The following is a 24,624-nucleotide window of genomic DNA, read 5'->3' on the forward strand; positions in this document are numbered from 1 at the left end:
GTAAAAAGTTTCTTGAAATCTATAAAAGAACAACACTCCTAGAACCCAAGATATTGGAGAATCGTGGTAGTGGTCATGTTTTGCTTCTGGTGATTTTCTTTTATATAGAGAAGGTAGGAATCAATGTCTTAAATATCTTTGGTTCAGAGGAGAAGGATCTTTTATTTTTTGTAAAGATATTGAAGTATTCACAGGTAAGAATTTTTAAAGAAGAGGCACATGTTTTAGTTCTGTGTAGAATATGTTTACTGCATCAGATGCTTTAATTAAAAACACAAAGCATATTAAGATTTAGGAAACATCCTGAGGTGGACAATTTCTTCTAATCAATTATTGGTCATTGATTCTCTAATACTACCATATAATATGATTGGTTATTGATTCTACTAACATATCAGCCTTTAGATTCTGTACTAAGTAATTCATAACATAATATTTTATGGGATTAAATAGATGCTCTCCAAGGTCTTTTCTAGCACCTACATTTTGTTAGTCTTTGAAGCTTTATGAATAGTAACATTGGTTTATATACTCTTTCTTTTCTATTCAAATTTATCTTCCTCTGACAGCTTCATCGCAACTAAAAAGCAAGATTAGTTACTTGCAGAAAACTTGCTTGCCACAGCCTCTATTTTTGTAGGTCTTTCCCTTGCTTGGAGTGCCCTCCTCTGTTCTTCATACTCTGCTCTTATCTCACCATCTCTTCCAAACTCTCCCAAAGTCGTTGACTCTGAGAGCCACTCGACTGCATTAGGCTTCATTTTATGTCTCTAACTTTATATGGTAACTTATTTTTTATTCATTTATTGTTTGTACAAATATACGCTAGATTGGAAACAATGATAAGGCAAGGACTCTGTCCGAGGTTGCTATTGGGTCACCCGTTAGTGTTCATCCAGTTCTGTTTGGCCTACAGTGGTGACTTTGGGTGTCTTACTTATGTTAGTTGACTGCCAGTTAATCATATGTATATATCAGTCAAGAGCCTAAGAAAAATGAGCCATCAGAACTAAATAATTTCTCATTCTACCCTCTTTGGTGGTTTGCATGGGAATGCTTTGGTTGAAAAATAGCATTTGCTCCTGGGAAAGTGATCCTTGTTTTCATTTAGCCTAAGGCAGCCTACCACAATGGGGTGTTATGGGGGTTTTGAGAGGCAGCTTGCATTGTGCATGGCCTTGTCCTCACACTTCCATCAGACAGATGTCTTAGAATGAAAAGAATGTTTGCCCTTGACAATCTTTCTTTATCCTGGCCTAGAATAGGTAAGCCATAGTTTATACGCCTATGCAGTGAATCTATTAGTTCCTAGAAGAATCCTATATTGTACCTTTTTATTTTTGTCGTCCATCTATTTACCCTCCCACAATTTTTTTTTCCTGTCAGCCTTCTTTTCTTTACCCTAAGTATACAAACTCACACAGTTCTCCCAGTAAATTAGTTAATAAAGAGATAGTTTGAGAACTAGAAGGAGTCTAAGGGTCATCTTGTTCTTCCATCTTATTTTAGAGATGAGAAAACTGAAGCTCAGGAGTTTAAGTGCCTTGTCCCAGATCACACACTGTCAGCAGAGCTAGGACTAGAGTCTGAGCATCCTGACTTGAACATTTGGTTCATGTTTTGTGAGTTAAGGAAATGTTTAGACACTTTCTGACTGTCTGAATTTCCCTGACTGAGGCCTGTGAAATGACAGGGTCTCTCTGAGTTCCAGAAATGACTTTTCCCTAGAAGAAATAGGGCCCTAAATCCTCAGGGAGGGACCACTAGACAATTCAAGGGTTTGATTGACCCTGTAACCCCAGAATGGAGGTGAAACCCCAAAACCTAAAATATTTTGTTTTAAAAATAATGTATATGTTGGATTTTTTTGGCTTGCAAATTGTATGAAATTATCACAGTTTTTGAATTTGGCATGTTTTGGAATTGATGTGTTGCCATTTGATTCTTTTTCCTAGTTGGTAGCCTTTGAAGTAGAGAGAATTAAAGTTGAAGAAAATAACCCAGTGAAGATGATAAAGCATGTCAGAGAACTTGCTGAGCAACTATTCAAAAATGTAAGTAAGTGTATTTATTTAGGCAGTCATTAATTTTATTTATTTATTTATTTTTCCATAAGTTATTGGGGTACAGGTGGTACGTGGTTACCTGAGTGAGTTCTTTAGTGTTGATTTGTGAGATTTTGGTGCACTCATCACCCGAGCGTATATACTGCACCATATTTGTAGTCTTTTATCCCTCGCCTCCCTCCCACTCTTCACCCCAAGTCCCCAAAATTTATTGTATCATTCTTATGCCTTTGCGTCCTCATAGCTTAGCTCCCACGTATCAGGGAGAACATACAATGTTTGGTTTTCCATCCCTGAGTTACATCACTTAGAATAATAGTCTCCTATCTCATCTGGGTTACTGCAAATGCTGTTAATTCATTCCTTTTCATGGCTGCGCAGTATTCCATTGTGTATGTGTGTGTGTATATGTGTATGTGTATGTATGCATATGTATATATATATATTTGGCACAGTTTCTTTATCCACTTATTGATGGACATTTGGGTTACTTCCATGATTTTGCAATTGTGAATTGTGCTGCTATAAACATGCATGTGCAAGTGTCTTTTTCGAATAATGACTTCTTTTCCTCTGGGTAAACTCCATAGTGTGATTGCTGGATCAAATGGTAGTTCTACTTTTAGTTCTTTAAGGAATCTCCACATCATTTTCCACAGTAGCTGTACTAGTTTACATTCCCACCAGCAATGTAGAAGTGTTCCCTGTTCACCACATCCACTCCAACATCTACTGTTTTTTTATCTTTTGATTATGGCCATTCTTGCAGAAGTAAGATGGTATCACGCTGTGGCTTTGATTTGCATTTCCCTGATCATTAGTGATGTTGAGCATTTTTTCATATGTTTGTTGGCCATTTGTATATCTTCTTTTGAGAATTGTCTATTCATGTCCTTAGCCCACTTTTGGATGGGATTGTTTTTTTTCTTACTGATTTGTTTGAGTTTGTTGTAGATTCTGGATAGTAGTCTTTTGTCAGATACATAGATTGTGAAGATCTTCTCCCACTCTGTGGGTTGTCTCTTTACTCTGCTAACTGTGCCTTTTGCTGTGCAAAAGCTCATTAATTAGGTCCCAGTTATTTATCTTTGTTTTTATTGCATTTGCTTGTGGGTTCTTGGTCATGAAATCCTTGCCTAAGCCAATATCTAGAAGGGTTTTTCCAACGTTCTAGAATTCTTACAGTTTCAGGTCCTAGGTTTTAAGTCCTTAATCCATATTGAGTTGATTTTTGTATAATGTGAGAGATGAGGATCCAGTTTCATTCTCCTGCATGTGGCTAACCAATTATCCCAGCACCATTTGTTGAAAAGGATGTCCTTTCCCCGCTTTATGTTTTTGTTTGCTTTGTCAAAGATCAGTTGGCTGTAAGTATTTGGGTTTATTTCTGGGTTCTCTATTCTGTTCCATTGGTCTATGTTTTTATACCAGTACCATGCTGTTTTGATGACTATGGCCTTATAGTATAGTTTGAAATCAGGTAGTGTGATGCCTCCAAATTTGTTCTTTTTGCTTAGTCTTGCTTTGGCTATGCGGGCTCTTTTTTGGTTCCATATGAATTTTAGAATTGTTTTTTCTAATTCTGTGAAGAGTGATGATGGTATTCCGATGGGGGTTGCATTGAATTTGTAGATTGCTTTCAGTGGTATGGCCATTTTCACAATATTGGTTCTACCCATCCATGAGCATGGGATGTGTTTCCATTTGTTTGCATCGTCTGTGATTTTTTTCAGCAGTGTTTTGTAGTTTTCCATGTAGTGGTCTTTCAACTCCTTTGTTAAATATATTACTAAGTATTTTAACTTTTTTGCAGCTATTGTAAATGGGTTGAGTTCTTGATTTGGTTCTCTGCTTGGTCACTGTTTGTTTATAGAAGAGCTTCTGATTTGTGTACATTAATCTTGTATCCAGAAACTTTGCTGAATTCTTTTATCAGTTCTAAGAGCTTTCTAGAGGAGTCCTTAGGGTTTTCAAGGTAAATGATTATACCGTCAGCAAACAGTGACAGTTTTACTTCTTCTTTACTGATTTAGATGCCCTTTATTTCTTTCTCTTGTCTGATTGTTCTGGCTAGGACTTCCAGTACTATGTTGAAAAGGAGTGGTGAGAGTGGGCATCCTTGTCTTGTTCCAGTTCTCAGAGGGAATGCTTTCAACTTTACCCAATTCAGTATTGTGTTGACTGTGGGTTTGTTATAGATGGCTTTTATTACATTAAGGTATGTCCCTCATATGCCAGTTTTGCTGAGAGTTTTAATCATAAAGGGATGCTAAATTTTGTCTAGTGCATTGTCTGCATCTATTGAAATGATTATGTGATTTTTGTTTTCAATTTTGTTTATGTGGTATATCACATTTATTGGCTTGTATGTTAAACTATCCCTGCATCCCTGGTATGAAACCCACTTGATCATGGTGGATTATCTTTTTGATATGTTGTTGGATTTGGTTAGCTAGTATTTTGTTAAGGATTTTAGCATCTGTGTTCATCAAGGATATTAGTCTGTAGTTTTCTTTTTTGGTTATGTCCTTTCCTGGTTTGGGTATTAGGGTGATGCTGGCTTCATAGAATAAATTAGGGAGAGTTCCTTCTTTCTGTATCTTGTGGAATAGTGCCAAAAGGATTGGTACCAGTGTTTCATTGAATGTCTGGTAGAATTCTGCTGTGAATCCATCTGGTCCTCGACTTTTTTTTGTTGGTAATTTTTTAATTACTATTTCAATTTTGCTGCTTGTTATCGGTCTGTTCAGGGTATCTAATTCTTCCTGATTTAAGCTAGGAGGGTTGTATTTTTCCAGGAATGTATCAGTCTCTTCTAGGTTTTCTAGTTTATGTGTAAAGGTGTTGCCTTGAATGATCCTTTGTATTTCAGTGGTGCAGGTATAATATCTCCAGTTTCATTTCTTAGTGAGATTATTTGGATTTTCTGTCTTCTTTTCTTGGTTAATCTTGCTAATAGTCTATCAATTTTATTTATCTTTTCAAAGAACCAGCTTTTTGTTTCATTTATCTTTTGTAATTTTTTTTTGTTTCAGTTTCATTTAGTTCTGCTCTGATCTTGGTTATGTCCTTTCTTCTGCTGGGTTTAGATTTGGTTTGTTCTTGTTTCTCTAGTTCCTTGAGGTATGACCTTAGATTGTCTGTTTGTGCTCTTTCAGACTTTTTGATGTAGGCATTTAGGGCTATGAACTTTCCTCTTAGCACTGCCTTTGCTGTATCCCAGAGGTTCTGATAGGTTGTGTCATTATTGTCATTCAGCTGGAAGAATTTTTTAATTTCCATCTTGATTTCGTTTTTGACTGAATGCTCATTCAGGAGAAGGTTATTTAAATTCTATGTATTTGCATGGTTTTGAAGGTTCCTTTTGGTGTCGATTTCCTGTTTTATTACACTGTGGTTTGAGAGAGTGCTTGGTAAAATTTCAGTTTTCTTAAATTTATTGAGGCTTGTTTTATGTCCTATGATATGGTCTATCTTGGAGAAAGTTCCATGTGCTGTTGAATAGAATGGGTATTCTGCGGTAGTTGGATGAAATGTTCTGTATATATCCATTAAGTCCATTTGTTCCAAGATATAGTTTAAATCCATTGTTTCTTTATTGACTTTCTGTCTTGATGACCTGTCTAATGCTGTCAGTGGAGTATTGAAGTCCCCCACTATTATTGTGTTGCTGTCTATCTCATTTCTTAGGTCTATTAGTAATTGTTTTATAAATTTGGGAGCTCCAGTATTAGGTGCATATATGTTTAGGATTGTGATATTTTCCTGCTGGAGAAGGCCTTTAGCATTATATACTGTGCCCCTTTGTCTTTTTTAACCACTGTTGCTTTACAGTTTGTTTTGTCTGATATAAGAATAGCTACCCAGCCAGGCATGGTGTCGTACACCTGTAATCCCAGCACTTTGGGAGGCCAAGGCAGGAGGATCACCTGACGTCAGGAGTTTGAGACCAGCCTTGCCAACATGGTGAAACCCCGTCTCTACTAAAAATACAAAAATTCCCCAGGCATGGTGATGAGTGCCTGTAATCACAGCTACTTGGGAAGCTGAGGCAGGAAAATCACTTGAACCTGAGAGGCAGAGGTTGCAGTAAGCCAAGATCGCACCACTGTATGCCAGCCTGAATGTCAGAGCAGGACTCTATCTCAAACAAAACAAAACAAAACAAAAAACAACTAAAAAGAATAGCTACCCCTGCTCGCTTTTGGCGTCCATTTGCATGAAATGCCTTTTTCCACCCCTTTACCTTAAGTTTATGTGAGTCCTTATGTGTTAGGTGTGAGTCTCCTGAAGGCAGCAGATAGTTGATTGGTGAGTTCTTATCCATTCTTCAGTTCTGTATCTTTTAAGTGGAGCATTCAGGTCATTTCCATTCAATGACATTCAATGTTAGTATTGAAATGTGAGGTACTGTTGCTTTCATCATGCTCTTCGTTGCCTGTGGGCTTTGGTTTTGTTTTTTGTTTTTGCTTTTTAACTTGTATTTTTGTTTTATAGGTCCTGTATGATTTATGCTTTAAAGAGGTTCTGTTTTGATGTGTTTCCAGGATTTGTTTCAAGATTTAGAGCTCCTTTTAGCAGTTCTTGTAGTGGTGGTTTGGTAATGGCAAATTCTTTCAGCATTTGTTTGTCTGAAAAATGACTATCTTTCTTTCGTATATGATGTTTAGTTTCACTGGATACAAAATTTTTGGCTGATAATTGTTTTGTTTGAGGAGGCTGAAGATAGGGCTCCAATCTCTTCTAGTTTGTAGAGTTTCTGCTGAGAAATCTGCTGTTACTCTGATAGGTTTTTCTTTATAGGTTACCTGTTGCTTCTGTCTCATAGCTCTTAAGATTCTTTCCTTCGTCTTAACTTTGAATAACCTGATGACAATGTGCCTAGGCGAAGATCTTTTTGCAATGAATTTCCAGGTGTTCTTTGTGCTTCTTGTATTTGGATGTCTAGGTCTCCTGGAAGGCCAGAGAAGTTTTCCTCAATTATTCCCCCAAATACATTTTCCAGGCTTTTAGAATTATCTTCTTCCTCAGATACAGTGATTATTCTTAGGTTTGGTCATTTAATATAATCCCAGACTTCTTGGAGGCTTTGTTCATATTGTCTTACTCTTTTTTCTTTGTCTTTGTTGGATTAGGTTAATTCAAAGACCTTGTCTTCCAGCTCTGAATTTCTTTCTTCTACTTGTTCAGTTCTATTGCTGAGACTTTCCAGAGCATTTCCCATTTCTAAAAGTGTGTCCAAAGTTTCCTGAATTTTTTATTGTTTTCTCTTTAAGCTATCTATTTCTATGAATATTTCTCCATTCACTTCTTGTATCATTTTTTGGATTTCCTTGCATTGGGCTTCGCCTTTCTCTGCTCCCTCCCTGATTAGCTTAGTAACTAACCTCCTGAGTTCTTTTTCAGGTAATCGGGGATTTCTTCTTGGTTTGGATCCATTACTAGTGAACTAGTGTGATTTTTTGGGGGGATGTTGAAGAGCCTTGTTTTGTCATATTACCAGGGTTGGTTTTCTGGTTCCTTCTTATTTGGGTAAGCTCTATCAGAGGGAAGGTCTAGGGCTGAAGGCCGTTGTTCAGATTATTTTGTCCCACAGAGTGTTCCCTTGGTGTAGTACTCTCTCCTTCTTTTCCTATGGATGTGACTCCCTGTGAGCCAAACTGCAGTGATTGTTGTCTCTCTTCTGGATCTAGCCACCCAGCAAGGCTACCCAGCTCCAGGCTGCTGGTACTGGGGATTGTCTGCACAAGAGTCTTGTGATGTGAACAGTCTATGGGTCTCTCAGCTGTGGATACCAGTGCCTGTTCCGGTGGAGGTGGCGGAGGGTGCAGTGAACTCCATGAGGGCCCACAGCTTTGGTGGTTTAATGCTCTGTTTCTGTGCTGGTTGGCCTCCTGTCAGGAGGTGGTGCCTTCCACAAAGCATCAGGTGTAGTAGTGTGGAGAGGGACCAGCGGTGGGCAGAGCCCTTGAACTCCCAAGATTATATGCCCTTTGTCTTCTGCTACCAGGGTGGATAGGGAAGGACCATCAGGCTGGGACTGAGCTAGGCCTGAGCTCAGATTCTCTTTGGGCGGGTCTTGATGTGGCTGCTGTGGGGGATGGGGGTGAGGTTCTCAGGTCACTGGAGTTGTGTACCTAGGGAGATTATGGCTCCCTCTGCTGAGTCATGCAAGTTGTCAGGAAAGTGGGGGAAAGCCAGCAGTCACAGGCCTTACCCAGCTCCCACGCAAACAGAAGGGCCAGTTTCTCTCCCACTGTGCCCCCCAGTAGCCCTGAGTCTGTTTCCAGGCAGAGGGCAAGACGGGCTGCCAGACGGGCTTGAAAACTTGCCCGAGGCTATCCGCCTCCCAGCTGTGAAAGAAAAGTGCTTTAGTTCTTCCCCTGCCTGTGAAGTCTGCAACCTGGATTTGCAGCCCCCCACTACCCCCCGGGCTTCTTACCCCATTCAAATAGTTACAAAGTCAGCTAGAGAATTACTTCTCCCTGTGGAGTTTTACCCGCTGCTCCTCTGGCCACCCTCCCAAGGGATCCCTGTGGTGCCAGGCAGGAATGGGCTGCTTTGGGACCCAGCAAGCTCCCAGGGCCTTTCTGCTGCTTTCTCTACCGCTGTGTTTCACTTGGTTCTCTAACTTGACTCAGCTTTAGGTAAAGTCGGAAACTTCGCCCACAAGCAGACCTTCAGCTTCTCCGGTGTGTGTTCGGGAGAGGAGGGTCTCCCTTTCCCACTTACGCAGTTGGGGCACTGACAGTATTTGGGGTGTCTCCAGAGTCCCACAGGAGCAGTTCACTTCCTTCTGAGGATCTGTGGGTCCTCTCCAGATTGCTGGTTTGTTCTTGCAGTTGATCTGGAGCTGAAACTCACAATGCAATCCTCCACATGCTGCTCTGTCTGGAGCTGCAATCTAGTCCTGCCTCCCGTCTGCCATGATCCTCTCTATTTAGACAGTCATTAATTTTAAAAATATACTGTTAAATAAAGTATTTTGTTCACAGAACTAGAAAGCTTCCTCTTTCTGTGATAGTTTTTTTGCTCTGGATTGTAAATTAGGAGATATTACAGTTGGTACTGTATATCAAAATAGACCACATTTTTCAAAGTAATTTTCCTGTCAGTCAGTGTATTATGAAAACATGTTAGTCACAATTTTTTCCAGTTTGTCGTTTGCCCTCATTATGGTTTTCATTTGGGTCTCTTGTAAGACATAAAGATTAGACTCACTGGAGACCAGAACCACCTCAGACAGAACTGACCAGTGTCCTCTGCTTTGGCTTGGCACCGCGGTTGTCAGCTGGTCAGGAGTTGCATTGTTTTGAACAGAGGGAGCAAAAAGCTAAAAGAAAAAAAGCAAATTGGCAAGTGACCACAGAAACACAAGGATGAAAATATTCCATGGATAGAGGAAATGCAATAAATTAAAAGGATTCGGATGTGGTAAAGTGTGAAATAACTATTTGAACACCAGGAAAGAAAAGAGCATAAAATGAGAGATTATATTCATACGGAAAAATGGGTTTGGGCTAATGAGTGTTCCTTATTTCTCCTGCTGTGAAGTTTTGAGTCCTAAGAAAAGTACAGTAAGTGGGAACTATAGTTCTCCAGGGAAAAGTTGAGGGAAGATGTAATTTTTTTTATTACGATTAGGTCCTGACTTTAGTAAACAAAAAAATATTCTGGAAGACAGAAATGTAACATTCTATACTGTTTCTAATCTAAACATTGTCAAAGTAGAAATTTTCTTTTAATTTGTGGTTCTAACATATACTTTATCTGTATAGCAAATAACTTCTGCAAAGACAACTCAACCGATCTAAATTTAGAGCCATATCATTGATTTAAAGATAATATTGGCATCCAAAGATTAAAATATAATAATGGTTATACATTTTCTCATTAGTCTTTTCATAAGGGAAATATAGAATTGAACATTAAAATCTTACTAATAAGATGGTGGTTATTGGTTGTGTATCTCTTGAAAAAATAAGAGAAATTAAATTATAAATCAAGTAAACTTTTGTTTTTGCCTATTTCAAACGTTTTTTAAATAATTTCAACTTTTATTTTAGATTTAGGGGGCACATGTGCAGATTTGTTTGCTGGGCTTAGTGTGTGATGCTGAGGTTTAGGGTACGATTGATGCCATCACCCAGGCACTGAGCAGAGTACCCAGTAGTCACTTTTCATCCCTTTCCCTACTCCTTTCCTCCCCTGTCTAGTAGTCCTCGGTGTCTATTGTTGCCAGCTTTAATGAGTACCACTTATTTAGCTTCTGGGGAAGATGTATTTTTAAGGAAATAGTGAAGAAGAATTCAGGGTCAGTATCTTGACTCACAACAGGTATTGTTTAATTTAGTGATTTGACTAGATGGACCTTTTTGGACACTGGATTATTAGTCAGTGCTTTGTCACATTCATTTTAAATTTGAGAACCAATTGGATACAAGCAGGGATACTAAAACATTCGTTTCTTTTTTTTTTTTTTTTTTGAGACAGAGTCTCGCTCTATTGCCCAGGCTGGAGTGCAGTGGCGCAATCTCGGCTCGCTGCAAGCTCCGCCTCCCGGGTTCACGCCATTCTCCTGCCTCAGCCTCTCCGAGTAACTGGGACTACAGGCGCCCGCCACCACACCGGCTAATTTTTTGTAGTTTTAGTAGAGACGGGGTTTCACCATGGTGTCGATCCCCTGACCTCATGATCCGCCCGCCTCAGCCTCCCAAAGTGCTGGGATTACAGGCGTGAGCCACCGTGCCCAGCTCGTTTCTTTATGTTATTCCATTATTTCTGAGTTTTAAGTTCTACATTTAGAATATGATATTTCTTTGAGGGAATAAATACTTTTTTGAAAGAACAAAGTAAAGTTCAGAGGTTTCATATTAAAACAAAAAAATCCATCTTTTATGAATTATGCTTATCTAAATTTTGGTAAATAGAAAATTCTTGCCAGGCACGGTGGCTCACGCCTGTAATCCCAGCACTTTGGGAGGCCGAGGCGGGTGGATCACGAGGTCAGGAGATCAAGACCACGGTGAAACCCCATCTCTACTAAAAATACAAAAAATTAGCTGCGCACCGCTGTCAGGCTCCTGTAGTCCCAGTAACTCAGGAGGCTGAGGCAGGAGAATGGCGTGAACCTAGGAGGCGGAGCTTGCAGTAAACCGAGATCTCGCCACTGCACTCCAGCCTGGGCAACAGAGTGAGACAACGTCTCAAAAAAAAAAAAAAAAATTCTTAAGTTCTTTGTTATCGATTGCTAGTGGTTCATTATAAATTCTGGAAATAGATATGGTCTGCCAGTAATATTAAGGGAACAGTAATATTACTAACACATGCAGAAATAATTAGCCATAACATTTCTTGTGCCTGTTAAAAGATGAATTTAGGCTGAGTGTGATGGCTCATGCCTGTGATCTCAGCACTTTGGGAGGCCGAGGCAGGAGGATCGCTTAGGGCTAGGAGTTCAAGACCAGCTTGGGTAATATAGTGAGACTCCATCTCTACAAATTTTTTTTTTTTTTTAAATTACAAGAGGCTGGGTATGGTGGCTCATGCCTGTAATCCCAGCATTTGGGAGGCTGAGGCGGGCAGATCACTTGAGGTCAGGAGTTCAAGACTAGCCTGTCCAACATGGTGAAATGCCGTCTCTACTAAAAATACAAAAATTAGCTGGTCATGGTGGCACATGCCTCTAATCCCAACCATTTGGGAGGCTGAGGCAGGAGAACTGCTTGAACCTGGGAGGTAGAGGTTGCAGTGAGCTGAGATCACGCCACTGCATCTAGCCTAGGTGACAGAGCAAGACTCTGTCTTGAAAAAAAAAAAAAAAATTACATGTGGTGATGGACACCTGTAGTCCTGCCTGTTCAGGAGACTGAGGTAGGAGGATTGCTTGAGCCCAGGAGTTCAGCCAAGGAGTTTGAGACTGCAGTAAGCTATGATTGAGCCACTGTACTCCAGCCTGGGCAACAGAGCAAGACCCTGTCTCAAAAAAAAAAAAATAAATAAATTTAATTTCAATTTTAAATTACTTAACACAGAAGTACTTTAATTGACTGTTACTTGTAGATTATTAGCTTCTTTACTAAGAAGCAATATTTTCAGATTTCTAAATACATCACACATTAAATCATAATATTGGTTTAGCAAAAGTATAAATAAATTATTTTTCTGGCAACTTGCATGCCAAGATCTGTTACTTGAATTTATTGACTGATCACATTTTTAGTTATTTATAACTATGCCTGATACAATAAATGTGTTTCCTGATTAGTATACTAAAACTTAAAAAAGAAATCTGGTAGAATTCTGTTAGAAGGAAAACTTGTGTGCTCGTCTTTGCCACTTACAGTGGCTGTGTAGAAGTAATTACAGCATGATCATATGAGAAATTTCTTTTGACCTATTATGATAATAATAAATATTGGGTTCATATATAAATATACTGCTTTTCTTTCCATGCCCAGTTGATGATGCAGGAGATGGCCCACTTTGGCTTTCAGAATCTTCAGTGTCTGCATGAGAGCACAGTTAGCTATATTGTGCCAGGCATAGGATTAAGCACTTTACATACAATTATCTCTCATCCTCATAACGACAATGTAAGGCAGGTGTCATTATCCCCATTTTAGTGGGGCTAATTGGCTCAGAATCATATGACTCTTGAGTGATTAAATCCAGATTTTAAATTAGGAATTTTCATCTCTTCATTTCCTAAGCCTGTGTTCTTTCACTGTAAGGCTGGATCGTCTCCAATTGGAAAAAATGATGTTTCCAGTAGTTGACTTTACATGTTGTTCTTTTTGTTTGTTTGAGACAAGGTCTCACTGTATTGCCCAGGCTGGAGTGCAGTGGCACAATCTCTGCTCACTGCAGCCTCGACCTCCTGGGCTCCAGCAATCCTCCTACCTCAGCCTCCTGAGTAGCTGGGACTACAGACATATGCCACCACACCCAGCTAATTTTTTTGTATTTTTTGGTAGAGATGGAGTTTCACCGTGTTGCCCAGGCTGATCTGGAACTCCTGGGCTCAAGGGATCCACTCGCTTCGGCCCAGGAGGTCGAGGCTTGAGCCCAGAAGGTTGAGGCTGCATTGAGCCGAAATCCTGCCACCACACTTCAGCCTTTGTGATAAAGTGAGACCCTGTCTCAAAAACAAAAACAAAAACAATCAAACAAACAAAAACACAGACAATCCCTATCCTTTAAAATTGACACTTTAAAAGTGATCATCATGAAGTATTATTATTAAGAGATTATATTACTAGGTAAGAGCCCTTCAAATGTCTTCTACATTTCGTGGGCCTTATTGGAAATTTTTTTCACAATCTAATTATATTTCATTTAATTTAATAAATTCTATTCGTTAAGTACCTATTAGTGCCAGGCATTTTCTAGGTACATAATTCTCCTAATATCCTTCAGAAGAGGATACACAGACATGACAAGTAAGAATTTGTGACTATCCCAGTGGATTGTCATTAGATTGTCTGAGATTCCTTCTAGTGCTAAAATTCTGAAGTCCATGATGATAAAATCATCATTCATGAAGTAAATACTTTATAAAGTTAAAAAGCAGAACATGACAGTAAAGTTACTTTATTAGGTTATGCAGGAAATTGGGGGAAGGGAGGCAGGATGGTGTCAATGCGAGGAAAATAATCCACATGGTTCTATTTTTAAGTAGTCAGTTGTTGTTTTTTTAATCACATTTCTAAAATTCCCTTTTGGTAAATAAGAACCAACCATCTAATTTGACTCTTTCCTTATTATTGGGTTGGAATTGAGGCCTGGTGATTCCATTCAGATGTTTGTAAATACTTTATTGCACTGAAGTCTGGTATGTGTATCTAGGCCCTCTTTTCATTTCCCTTTGAAGCATCTCAAAAATATACCTTAATTTTCTGTCTCTTCTCACCACTCCTTTATGTTGCTTTTTAGTGAGGTTTTAGGAATGTGAGTAAGATGAATTGTAACTGAGCTTAGCTGCTCTTTTAGCTTTCTGGAGCTTCCCAAATAATTAAGAAATGCATTTGGTGACTTTGGCGGAATGGGTTAGGTGGAAGGAAGGAGAAGGAAACCACTAAACCCACTAGAGACAAACAGTGTAAGCATTGGTAACAAAGATTATTGTAAAAAAGATATTGTAACAGAGATTATGGGCAACACATCTATGCAGCTTCTTTCCATTCCCAATTGATAATGTAGGGGTTGGCCTATTTTTTTGGCTTTCAGAATCTTCAGTGTCTGCATGAGAACACATTTAACTACTTCCCTGCCCTATCCCTATGATTCTTTTTTTCTTAAAGAGACAGGGTCGTGCAGTGGCTTGATCATAGCTCATTGCAACCTTGACCTCCTAGGTTCAAGCAATCCTCCTGCTTCAGCCTTCCTAGTAGCTGGGACTATAGGCACACACCACCATGCCTAGCTAATTTTTTGTAATTTTTTTGTAGAGACAGGGTCTCACTATGTTGCCCAGGATGGTCTTGAACTCCTAGCCTCAAGCAGTCCTCCTATCTCAGCCTCTTAAAATATTGGGATTACAGGGGTAAGCCAATGCCCCTGGCCTCTATGATTCTTGATATGCACATATAAAGGACCACTAATAAATGTTTTCACAAAGTGAGAACATTAAGATAGGCCAAGACAAGAACTTTATAAAACTTCTACTTCAGGGCATTAAAAAACCAGTTGGGTGGGGCGCAGTGGCTCACGCTTGTAATCCCAGCACTTTGGGAGGCTGAGGCAGGCGGATCACGAGGTCAGGAGATCGAGACCACGGTGAAACCCCGTCTCTACTAAAAATACAAAAAAATTAGCCAGGCATGGTGGCGGGCGCCTGTAGTCCCAGCTACTCGGAGAGGCTGAGGCAGGAGAATGGCATGAACCCAGGAGGTGGAGGTTGCAGTGAGCTGAGATCACGCCACTGCACTCTAGCCTGGGCGACAGAGCGAGACTCCGTCTCAAAACAACAACAACAACAACAACAAAACGAAAGAAATCAGTTGGACATGTGTTTTATTGTTTTACATAGTACAGTTTTTCTAATTTGTTTTGCATCTGCGATAGTATAAAAATATTTGCTAGATATGTAATTTGACAATTTTTGTTTTGTTGTTTTTTGCTTTTTATTTTAGAGGTGGTATCTCACTTTGTTGCCCAGGGTGAAGTACAGTGGCTATTCACGGGCATAAACATAGTGCACTACAGCCTCAAACTTGTGGGCTCAAGCAATCCTCCCACCTCACGCTCCCAAGTAGCTGGGACTACAGACACTTACCACCATACCTGGCTTTGTCTGACAGTTTTAGTAAAAGTTAAAGGAAATATTAAAGAACCTAAAATTCTGTGTAAAATAATATCAGATTTCTAGGCCGGGCGCAGTGGCTCACGCCTGTAATCCCAGCACTTTGGGAGGCCGAGGCGGGCGGATCATGAGGTCAGGAGTTCGAGACCAGCCTGGCCAACATGGTGAAACACCGTCTCTACTAAAGATACAAAAAATTAGCCGGGCGTGGTGGCATGTGCCTGTAATCCCAGCTACTCAGGAGGCTGAGGCAGGAGAATCGCTTGAACCTGGGAGGCAGAGGTTGCAGTGAGCCGAGATCACGTCATTACACTCCAGGCTGGGCAACAAGACAAGACTTCGTCTCAAAAACAAAAAAAAAAAAGAATAATAATATGAGATTTCTAATTGTGCCTTATGGATATTTCATTGCCCAGCATTGAACCAAATAGATGTTAGAATCCTAATGGGAGAACAAAACTCAGATACAAGAAATAACTAGTCCAAGTCAAATAAAATCTACACCCTTTACATTTCTGCAAAATGTTAATTTCACTACCAGGCAAATGTCATCTACACTAATGATATTTATACTGTTTGCCAACTGTGAATAAAGGAATTTTTTAATTATAGGAAGGAAGTAAAATATTGTGATTACCTTTAGAGAGTCAAGACATAGACATAAACGACTTATATAGATTATGATGATGAAATGAAGCCCTACCCCCAAAGCACAGGCTTCAAATTGAACCCCCTCTCCCGTCCTATCTGATTTCTTTGTTTACTTATAAGTCAGGTTTATCATGATCTAATTTTTATATACAGTAAAATGTATACTTTTTAATCTACATTTATGAGTTTTGACAAATGCATGAAGTCATACAACCACTGGCACCACAATAAGTACGTAGAGTATTTCTATCACCCCCCAAAGTTCCTTAATGCTCCTTTATAGTCACATCTTCCGACCACCTCAAACACTTGGCAACCACTGATCAATTTTTTTGTCTGCATAGTTTTGCCTTTTCCATAATGGCATTATGCAGTTTTTCGAGTTTAGCTTCATTCACTTAGCACAGTGCATTTCAGATTCAATCATGTTGCTTCATACAGTTGTTTATTCCTTTTTCTGAGTGGTAATCCACTTTATGGATGGACTAAAGTTTTATTTACCTGTTGACCAACTGAAAGACAATTTTAGCAATAATGAATAAAACCACCCCAAACATTTGCGTAAGTTTTTGTGTAAATATAAGTTTTCATTTCTCTTGTATGAATACCTAGGAGTGGGAGGCTGGAATATATGGGAATACAATATTTAACTGTATAGGAAACTGCCGAACTGTTTTCTCAAGTATCTACGTTATTTTGTATTCTCACCAGCAGTATATTAGCATTCCATTTGCGCCACATCTTTACTAACACTTGGTATTGTCAGTTGGTTTCTTTTGTTTTTTGTTTTTTGGTTTTTTTTTTTTGAGTCAGAGTTTCGCTGTTGTTACCCAGGCTAGAGTGCCATGGCACAATCTCGACTCACCACAACCTCTGCCTCCTGGATTCAAGCGATTCTCCTGCCTCAGCCTCCCAAGTAGCTGGGATTACAGGCCTGCGCTACCACACCTGGCTAATTTTATATTTTTGGTAGAGTCGGGGTTTCTCCATGTTGGTCAGGCTGGTCTCGAATTCCCATGATCCACCCACCTCGGCCTCGCAAAGTGCTGGGATTACAGGCATGAGCCACTGCGCCCGGCTGGTTTCTTTCTTTTCTTTTTTTTGGGGGGGGGTGGCGGTGGGAGGCGGGGGTCTGGTTTTAGCCTTTCCAACAGGTATGTGGCGGTATCTCATTGTGATTCTAATTTGTATTTCAGCAGGTGAGTGAGAGTGTAGGACTGTTAGCTGGTCACTGTATGTTGCCTTCGTACTTGTGACAAGAGTGCTTGTCTTAGAATAGGAAATCTCTATCTGGAGTCATGAATTAGAGCAGTGGTTCTCAACAGCAGCAACCCTTCCACCCTACTTCATGAAATTGGTCTGGAGACATTTTTGGTGGTCACAGTTGGAGGGACTGTGCTACTGTCATCTAGTGGATAAAGGCCAAAGATACTTCTAAACATCTTACAATACACAAGACACCTACTCTTTACCGCAAATAATTATCAAGCCCAAATGTCAATTAGTGCATAGGTTGAGAAACCCTGAATTAGGGCAACCAGCATATCAGATATTAAAGTCATCTACCAAATGTATTTGTATTAAGGATAAGACATTCAATTGAATGTCTCAGTCATCTCACAAGGATGTGATCCTTGAAAGTCTTATGAAGTTGGAAAATTGAGGATGAGTCATTCCATCAATGTCATGTACACTACCAGGCAACTCTAAAGAGTCCAGTTACATTTTGACGGTGTTTAACAATTTACTCCAGTGACAGTATTGCCATCAACTGTATTAGAAAAAAAATTGTGTAACTTGCTATCCCACATAGCTCTAAGTATAATTTGTGCACATTAAATAATTTCAAATACTTGAATTAATCTGGGAAGCTTGGTAAGCTATAACAATATCATATTGATTTGTCGTTCAATACTGAGACCAATGCATAGGAAAAATTTTCTTTTTCCCAAGGTGGCTGTTCCCTACTTTGAATTTCCATTGGGGTTTGGGGCTTTTGTTGTGCCTTGCTTTGCTTTTATTTGAAATTAGTTTCAAGCCTTGTATTCTGTAACCCCTAGGCATATTCTCACTTAGCCTACCAAAGCTGGGGGGTTTGGGGGAGTGCTGCAGACCAGATGATATGTATATATGTCAGTTTTTCATGTCTAAGAAAAATCATTCTACCTCGAATTACTAAAGTATACTCTTAAAGCAGGATTTTAGAGACCATTCCTTGAAAATCATTATCCAAATTCAAAATGTAGAAGACAGTGCATTCTGCCAAACTCTTTTCAGTAGTTTATTTTGGTTACTTCGGAAAAAAATGTTGCCAGGTTCACTGTAAGTGTTTAGTTGTCTAGCCCTTGTTTATTGCTTTATATTTGCATTTCTCTGGAATCAAAGAGGAAAATTTGGCTGCTGCTTTGTACTGTCGGAAAATAATGGATTTTCTTATTTCAACAAGGAGATTCAACACAAAATTGGGCTGTAGCTTTTAATGAGCTTGGTGACGTTCAAGGGACCAGTCCAAACATATTTGTGTTACAAGTAAGAGCAGATGTTTTTAAGTATATGCAGAATACAGTGAGCCCTACCCTAAACCTCCTTTCATTGCTGTTGTGTTCTCAAAAGTCATTTTGTGACCAAGTTAGGTTCAAGGTAGCAAATGTGGTCCTTTACATTTAACATGCTGCCCGTTAGAGGGCAGCAGTATACAGACTCAGGAGCCAGAAAACCAAATATTACTATATTCTGGGGCATGAGTCTTTTTCGAATCTTCTAAACACAGCTAAATATATCATAATTTAACAAAATTAATCCCTACTCTGCATTTTGGTGTAGAATATCTATACAATTACAGATATTCAACTTTAAACTTTGTTTTAACATGATCTTTTAAATGCTTGTAATTCTAAATTGTGTATGGATTTGGTTTACAACATTTCTAATTGCTTCTGGGAAAACTGTTAATAACTTATAGCAACATCTTTTTTACATAAATGTTTTCTATTTAAAACTTATTAGAGGGCTGGGCGTGGTGGCTCACGTCTGTAATCCCAGCGCTTTGGGAGGCCGAGGCTGGTGGATCACGAGGTCAGGAGTTCCAGACCAGCCTGACCAACATAGTGAAACCCCATCTCTACTAAAAATACAAAAGAATTAGCCAGGTGTGGTGGTGCACACCTGTAATCCCAGCTACTTGGGAGGCTGAGGCAGAAGAATCACTTGAACCCGGGAGGCGGAGGTTGCAGTGAGCAGAGATCACGCCACTGCACCCCAGCCTGGACAACAAAGTGAAACTCTGTCTCAAAAACAAACAAACAAAAAACATATTGGATACTACTACTATAATTACTAAAATATAAGTAGTTGGTAATGTGATGGAAATCTTGGGAGAAAGAGATGGCTTTAGTTATAGAAGCATGGTACCATGTTAGAATATGCAGAGAATAAGAGAATAAATATTTTTAAATGAATGTAGCCAAAATTTTTGGAAAACAGACTTTAGCTTCATTCTGGGGTGGTGTGTGTGTGTGTGTGTGTGTGTGTTCTAACAGCTTTACTGTAACAGCCCATTCAATACTCATAAGAACCTTATGAAGTAGGTACTGTATTATTATCTTCCTTACAGATGTGAAAACTACAACACAAGGGGTAAGTGAATTGACACTGCACCAGGTCACACTACTAGTAAGTGGCCAAGCTAGAGTTTGCAATGAGGCATTCTGAAATCAGAGATCATGAACTAAAAATACTTTGTTATACTACCTCTCATTGAATTGTCTAACCTTTCCCCCTGAATTGTCATGCCACCTATCTCTATCATATTTTCTCACATAGTCCTGTTTTGGGGCTCTCTATTCTATTCCATTCGTCCTTTTAACCCTTCACTAATAACAGTTGTTGTACTGTATTAATTATTAAAGGTTTATGTAAGTTTTGATATCTGGAAATCTTAACTCTCCCACATAACTCTTCTTCCGAATTTCCTTGACTATTTTTGGTCTTTGTATGTCCCTATAAAGTTTAGGATGAACTTACCAAATTATAGGACCAACTCTTTAGAGATTTTGACTAGAAGTGATATGTGCATCCTTCTTTTTCTTTTTTTTTTTTTTTTCCTTTCTTGAGACAAGGTCTCACTCTGTCACCTAGGCTGGAGTGTGGTGGTGCAATCATAGCTCACCATGGCCTCCATTTCCCAGGCTTAAACTATCCTCCTCCCTCAGTCCCCTGAGTAGCTGGGACTATGGGCAGACACCACCATGCCTGGCTAATTTTTTATTTTTTGTAGAAATGGGGTCTCACTATGTTGCCCAGACTGGTCTTGAACTCCTGGACCAAAGTGATCTGCCCACTCCGAACTCCCAAAGTGCTGAGATTACATAAGCATAAGACACTGTGCCTGATCAATGCATCCTGCTTTTTCTAAACCACCCCAAGTCATTTTTGGAAAAAGACAGAAGACAGATAATATAACAATAGCGAAAAATATATATATATATAACTAGAAAAAATACTGGTGTTACTAAGATTATTTCTACTTTTATTTTTCCAAGTTTTAAATTTTATTATAAATATTTACTTCATGGGAAATATATTTAGAGTTTTAATTTTTATTATAAAGAAAGTATAAATAGAAACCAAAGTAATGAATATACTTTAGATAATTCAGACCTCAAGATCCACATGAATTACCTGGCCAGCCTGAAAAAAAGATATCTACCCAATATGTTTTAGAGAATTGATATTTATTATTTTTGGGAAGACAGTATATGAGTAAGAGTCATGCCTAAAGAACAGAGAAGAACAAAAATACTACTTTTTGAAAAGGGCAGTTTTAGACACTACAGGCCAGTGACATTGGTGTTAAGTCCAGACAGAATTGTAAAACAGTTTTCAACATTTGGTGTAGAAAGAGTGATTACTAAGAGTTGGACTAAGGATTTACTTACTTATTTTTCCCTGTCTTTGCTAGATATGGGGGGAAATACAGAGCATGTATGAGAGCTGCTTTGGCAAGAACAGATTTTAAATCTGATTTCACCTTCTGAGGAGCCTTATATAAGATAAGCTTAATTATATAACTTAGGCAAAGTTGTTTGTCCTGCATCACATAATAAGGATTAGAGCAAGAACTGGAACCCATGTGTTTTGACACTTACGGCAGTGGGAGGAAGCAATGTGTTTCTATTATATTGCTGAGACATACTAACTATATCATCTGCCTTAGCCCAACATTTTCTTTATCTAGGTCTGGGCCATATAACCAAAAAGAACTGTGGGGAGCAGCCCTAAGAAGTGATGGCAGTTGGCCATTTTAACTGTCAAGAGGATGTATGGGAGGCCGAGGCGGGTGGATCACGAGGTCAGGAGATCAAGACCATCCTGGCTAACACAGTGAAACTCCGTCTCTACTAAAAATACAAAAATTTAGCCGGGTGTGGTGGTGGGCGCCTGTTGTCCCAGCTCCTCGGGAGGCTGAGGCAAGAGAATGGTGTGAACCCAGGAGGCGGAGCTTGCAGTGAGCCGAGATCACGCCACTGCACTCCAGCCTGGGCGACAGAGCAAGACTCCATCTAAAAAAAAAAAAAAAAAAAAAAAATAGAATATATGGGATAGTATTGAGTTTAATCTACAGCATCAATAACATAGGTTCAGTGGGAATAAGGAATTTTCTGGTTGCAAAGAGTAAGTGTTAGAATTGGTCAAGAATAGTTGTAAAGTAGCCTTCCCTAGAGAACTTTATAAAAGAATGGATTCCATTCTACCTGGAGTGTTTGAGATCTAATCCTGCTTAACTAGATGACTAAAAAGTTCATGCCAACCCCAAGAGTCTACAAAAATATTAGCTGACACATTTAATTCAATTCTTGCAATCCTTATGTGTGTTCAGCATTGTGTCCCCCTCATTAAGATGCAGTGGGAAGAGCTTTAGAGTGCCTGCTATGTGCCAGGCAGTTTCTAGACGCAGTAGGTATACATCTACCCTCATGGAGCTTTATTTTATGGAGAGAAGGATAGACAATAAACAAGTTAAATAAAATGTAAAGTATGTGAGAGAGTGGTAAGTGATATAGAGAAAAATATAACAGGGATAGGGAGTGTGTTGGGGGAGAGAGTATAATTTTAGATAAGGTGATTGGGAAAGGTGGCTTTTGAGCTAAGAAATGCAAGAAAGGAAGGAGGATGCTGTACAGATTCATGGGGCACAGGCAGTCCAGGCAGAGAGAACAGTTAAGTGCAAAGGCTTTGAGTCAGGAACAAGAAGTTCTGTGTGTCTAGAGCAGAAAAAAATGAAAGAAATCATGGCAGGACACAACATATAGAAAGGCCAGATCTTGTAGGGCGTTGTTAAGTTGTTTTAAGAACTTTGGGTTTTATTGTGAGTGAGATGACAAGCCATTGGAATGAACGGAACGGTTATGTGATGAACTGACATACTCTTAACTAGATCACGTAGTCTGCAGTGTTGAATGAAGGAGTACAGGTGGAAGCAGGGAGACTGGGAGACTGTTGTACTGCTGTAACGTGAGGTGTTGACTTGAACCAAAGTGTTGTGAAACTGGCCAAGTTGTAAACATTTTAAAGGTGTAAAGTCCACAAGATCTGCAGAGGAATGGATAGTTGGGTGTTAGAGAATGGCATTAAAGGTAACTCTAAGCTTTTTGTCTAAATGGTTGGAAAAAATAAATGTGCCATTTACTGATGTGAGGAAGACTGAAGAAAGCAGGGATAGAGGTGGGTGAAGATTAAGGGCTCCATTCTGGACATAGGTTTAGAATTTTTTTAAAAATCCAAGTGAAAATATTGTATAGAGAGTTAAACATGTGGGTATGAGGTTTAGGAGAAAGCTTGTTTAAAGAAAAAAAACTTGTGAATTGTTGGTATTTGTATGGTTTAAAGATAGGAGACGAAGTGATCACCAAGGAATGAGTGTTAATAGAAAAAATACCCAAGGACTGAGCCCTGAGATATTCACATTGTTAAGAGATTAAGGAGATGAGAAATAGATGAGAAATAGACAAAGATGTAGCAAGAAGACCTAGAAACCAAGTAAAGAAAGTGTTCATGGAAGAGGAGGACAGATGCCCAGGTGTATCAGATGCTGGTGATAGGGCATGTAAGAAGAAGTAAGATTTTGGTACTTCATGTTTTATGGCGTATATATGAATGTATGTATAACCACCCAGCTTGTGTCCCTGTAAGCTGCCACTCCTTTCCTGGTGATCTGCCATTGTTATTTTCACTTGGAGTAATTTTACCTATGTCTGATATTACAGGAGAATCCAAATCCTCATATGGCATTCCAGAAAGTTCCGCGGCCAACAGAAGGATCCCACTTGCGAGTTCATATTCTTCCTTTCCCAAAGATTAATGAAGCCCGGGTTCAGGAATTAATACAGGAAAATCTTGCTAAGAACCAGAATGCACCTCCTGCCACACGAGTAGAAAAGAAATGTGTTGTGCCAGCAGGTCCACCTGTTGGTATGTATTTGTCTGTCTGTTTTAAAAGTAAACTTTTTATAAAGATGTAAGACGCAAAAAGGAAAACTGTGCAATTTGATGAATTTTCACAAAGTGAACAAACTCCTGTAGCTAGAATCAGGGCATTATCCATACTCAGAAACTCTGTTTCATTCACTGCCTCCCAAAAAGGGTAGTCATAACCCAAACACTGCCACTATAGAATCTTTTCCTTTTTTAATAACAGCTTTATTGAGATATGTTACATACTGTAAATTCACCAATGTAAAATGTGCGATTCCATGATATTTAGTATATTTACAGACTCATTCAACCATCATTACTATTTAATTTGAGTATATATATATATATATATATATATATATAGAGAGAGAGAGAGAGAGAGAGAGAGATGGAGTTTTGCTCTTGTTGCCCAGGCTGGAGTACAATGGTGTGATCTCGGCTCACCGCAACTTCTGCCTCCTGGGTTCAAGCAATTCTCTTACCTCAATCTCCTGAGTAGCTGGGATTACAGGCATGCGCCACCTCGCCCAGCTAATTTTGCATTTTTAGTAGAGACAGAGTTTCTCCATGTTAGTCAGGCTGGTCTCGAACTCCCGACCTCAGGTGATCCGCCCACCTTGGCCTCCCAAAGTGCTGGGATTACAGGCATGAGCCACTGCGCCCGGCAAGAATGTTTTTATAACCTAAATAGAAACCTCACACCTATTAGCAGTCACTCCCCATTTCGTCCCCAAACCACCTTCTCCCCAGCCTTATACAGTAATCTACTTTCTGTCTCATAGCTTTGCCTATTCTGGACATTTTATGTAAATAGAATTTTACAAAATGTAATCTTTTATGACTGGCTTCTTTCATTTAGCATAATATTTCCAACATACATCTACACTATAGCATGTATCAGTATTTCGTTTTTTTTTTGTTTTTTTTTTTTTTTGAGATGGAGTCTCGCTCTGTCAGCCAGGCTGGAGTGCAGTGGTGCGATCTCCGCTCACTGCAAGCTCCGCCTCCTGGGCTCACGCCATTCTCCTGCCTCAGCCTCTTGAGTAACTGGGACTACAGGCGCCCGCCACCAGGCCCAGCTAATTTTTTGTATTTTTAGTAGAGACAGGGTTTCACTGTGTTAGCCAGGAT

The 24,624-nt window shown here is 39.4% G+C and overlaps 1 protein-coding gene across 6 annotated transcripts in view; it reads left to right on the plus strand.

Annotated features, from left to right (window-relative positions):
• SBF2 (SET binding factor 2) overlaps positions 1–24,624 on the plus strand; it is a 546,228-nt gene that overhangs the window by 323,699 nt on the left and 197,905 nt on the right. For all 6 annotated transcript variants that reach the window (XM_055282428.2, XM_055282429.2, XM_055282430.2 and 3 more), the window contains 2 exons: positions 1,956–2,054; positions 23,286–23,490. In XM_055282428.2, the coding sequence (XP_055138403.1) occupies positions 1,956–2,054; positions 23,286–23,490 (304 nt within the window). The remainder of the gene's footprint in view (positions 1–1,955; positions 2,055–23,285; positions 23,491–24,624) is intronic.

This window comes from Symphalangus syndactylus, chromosome 6 (assembly GCF_028878055.3).
Source record: "Symphalangus syndactylus isolate Jambi chromosome 6, NHGRI_mSymSyn1-v2.1_pri, whole genome shotgun sequence".
NCBI lineage: Eukaryota > Metazoa > Chordata > Mammalia > Primates > Hylobatidae > Symphalangus > Symphalangus syndactylus.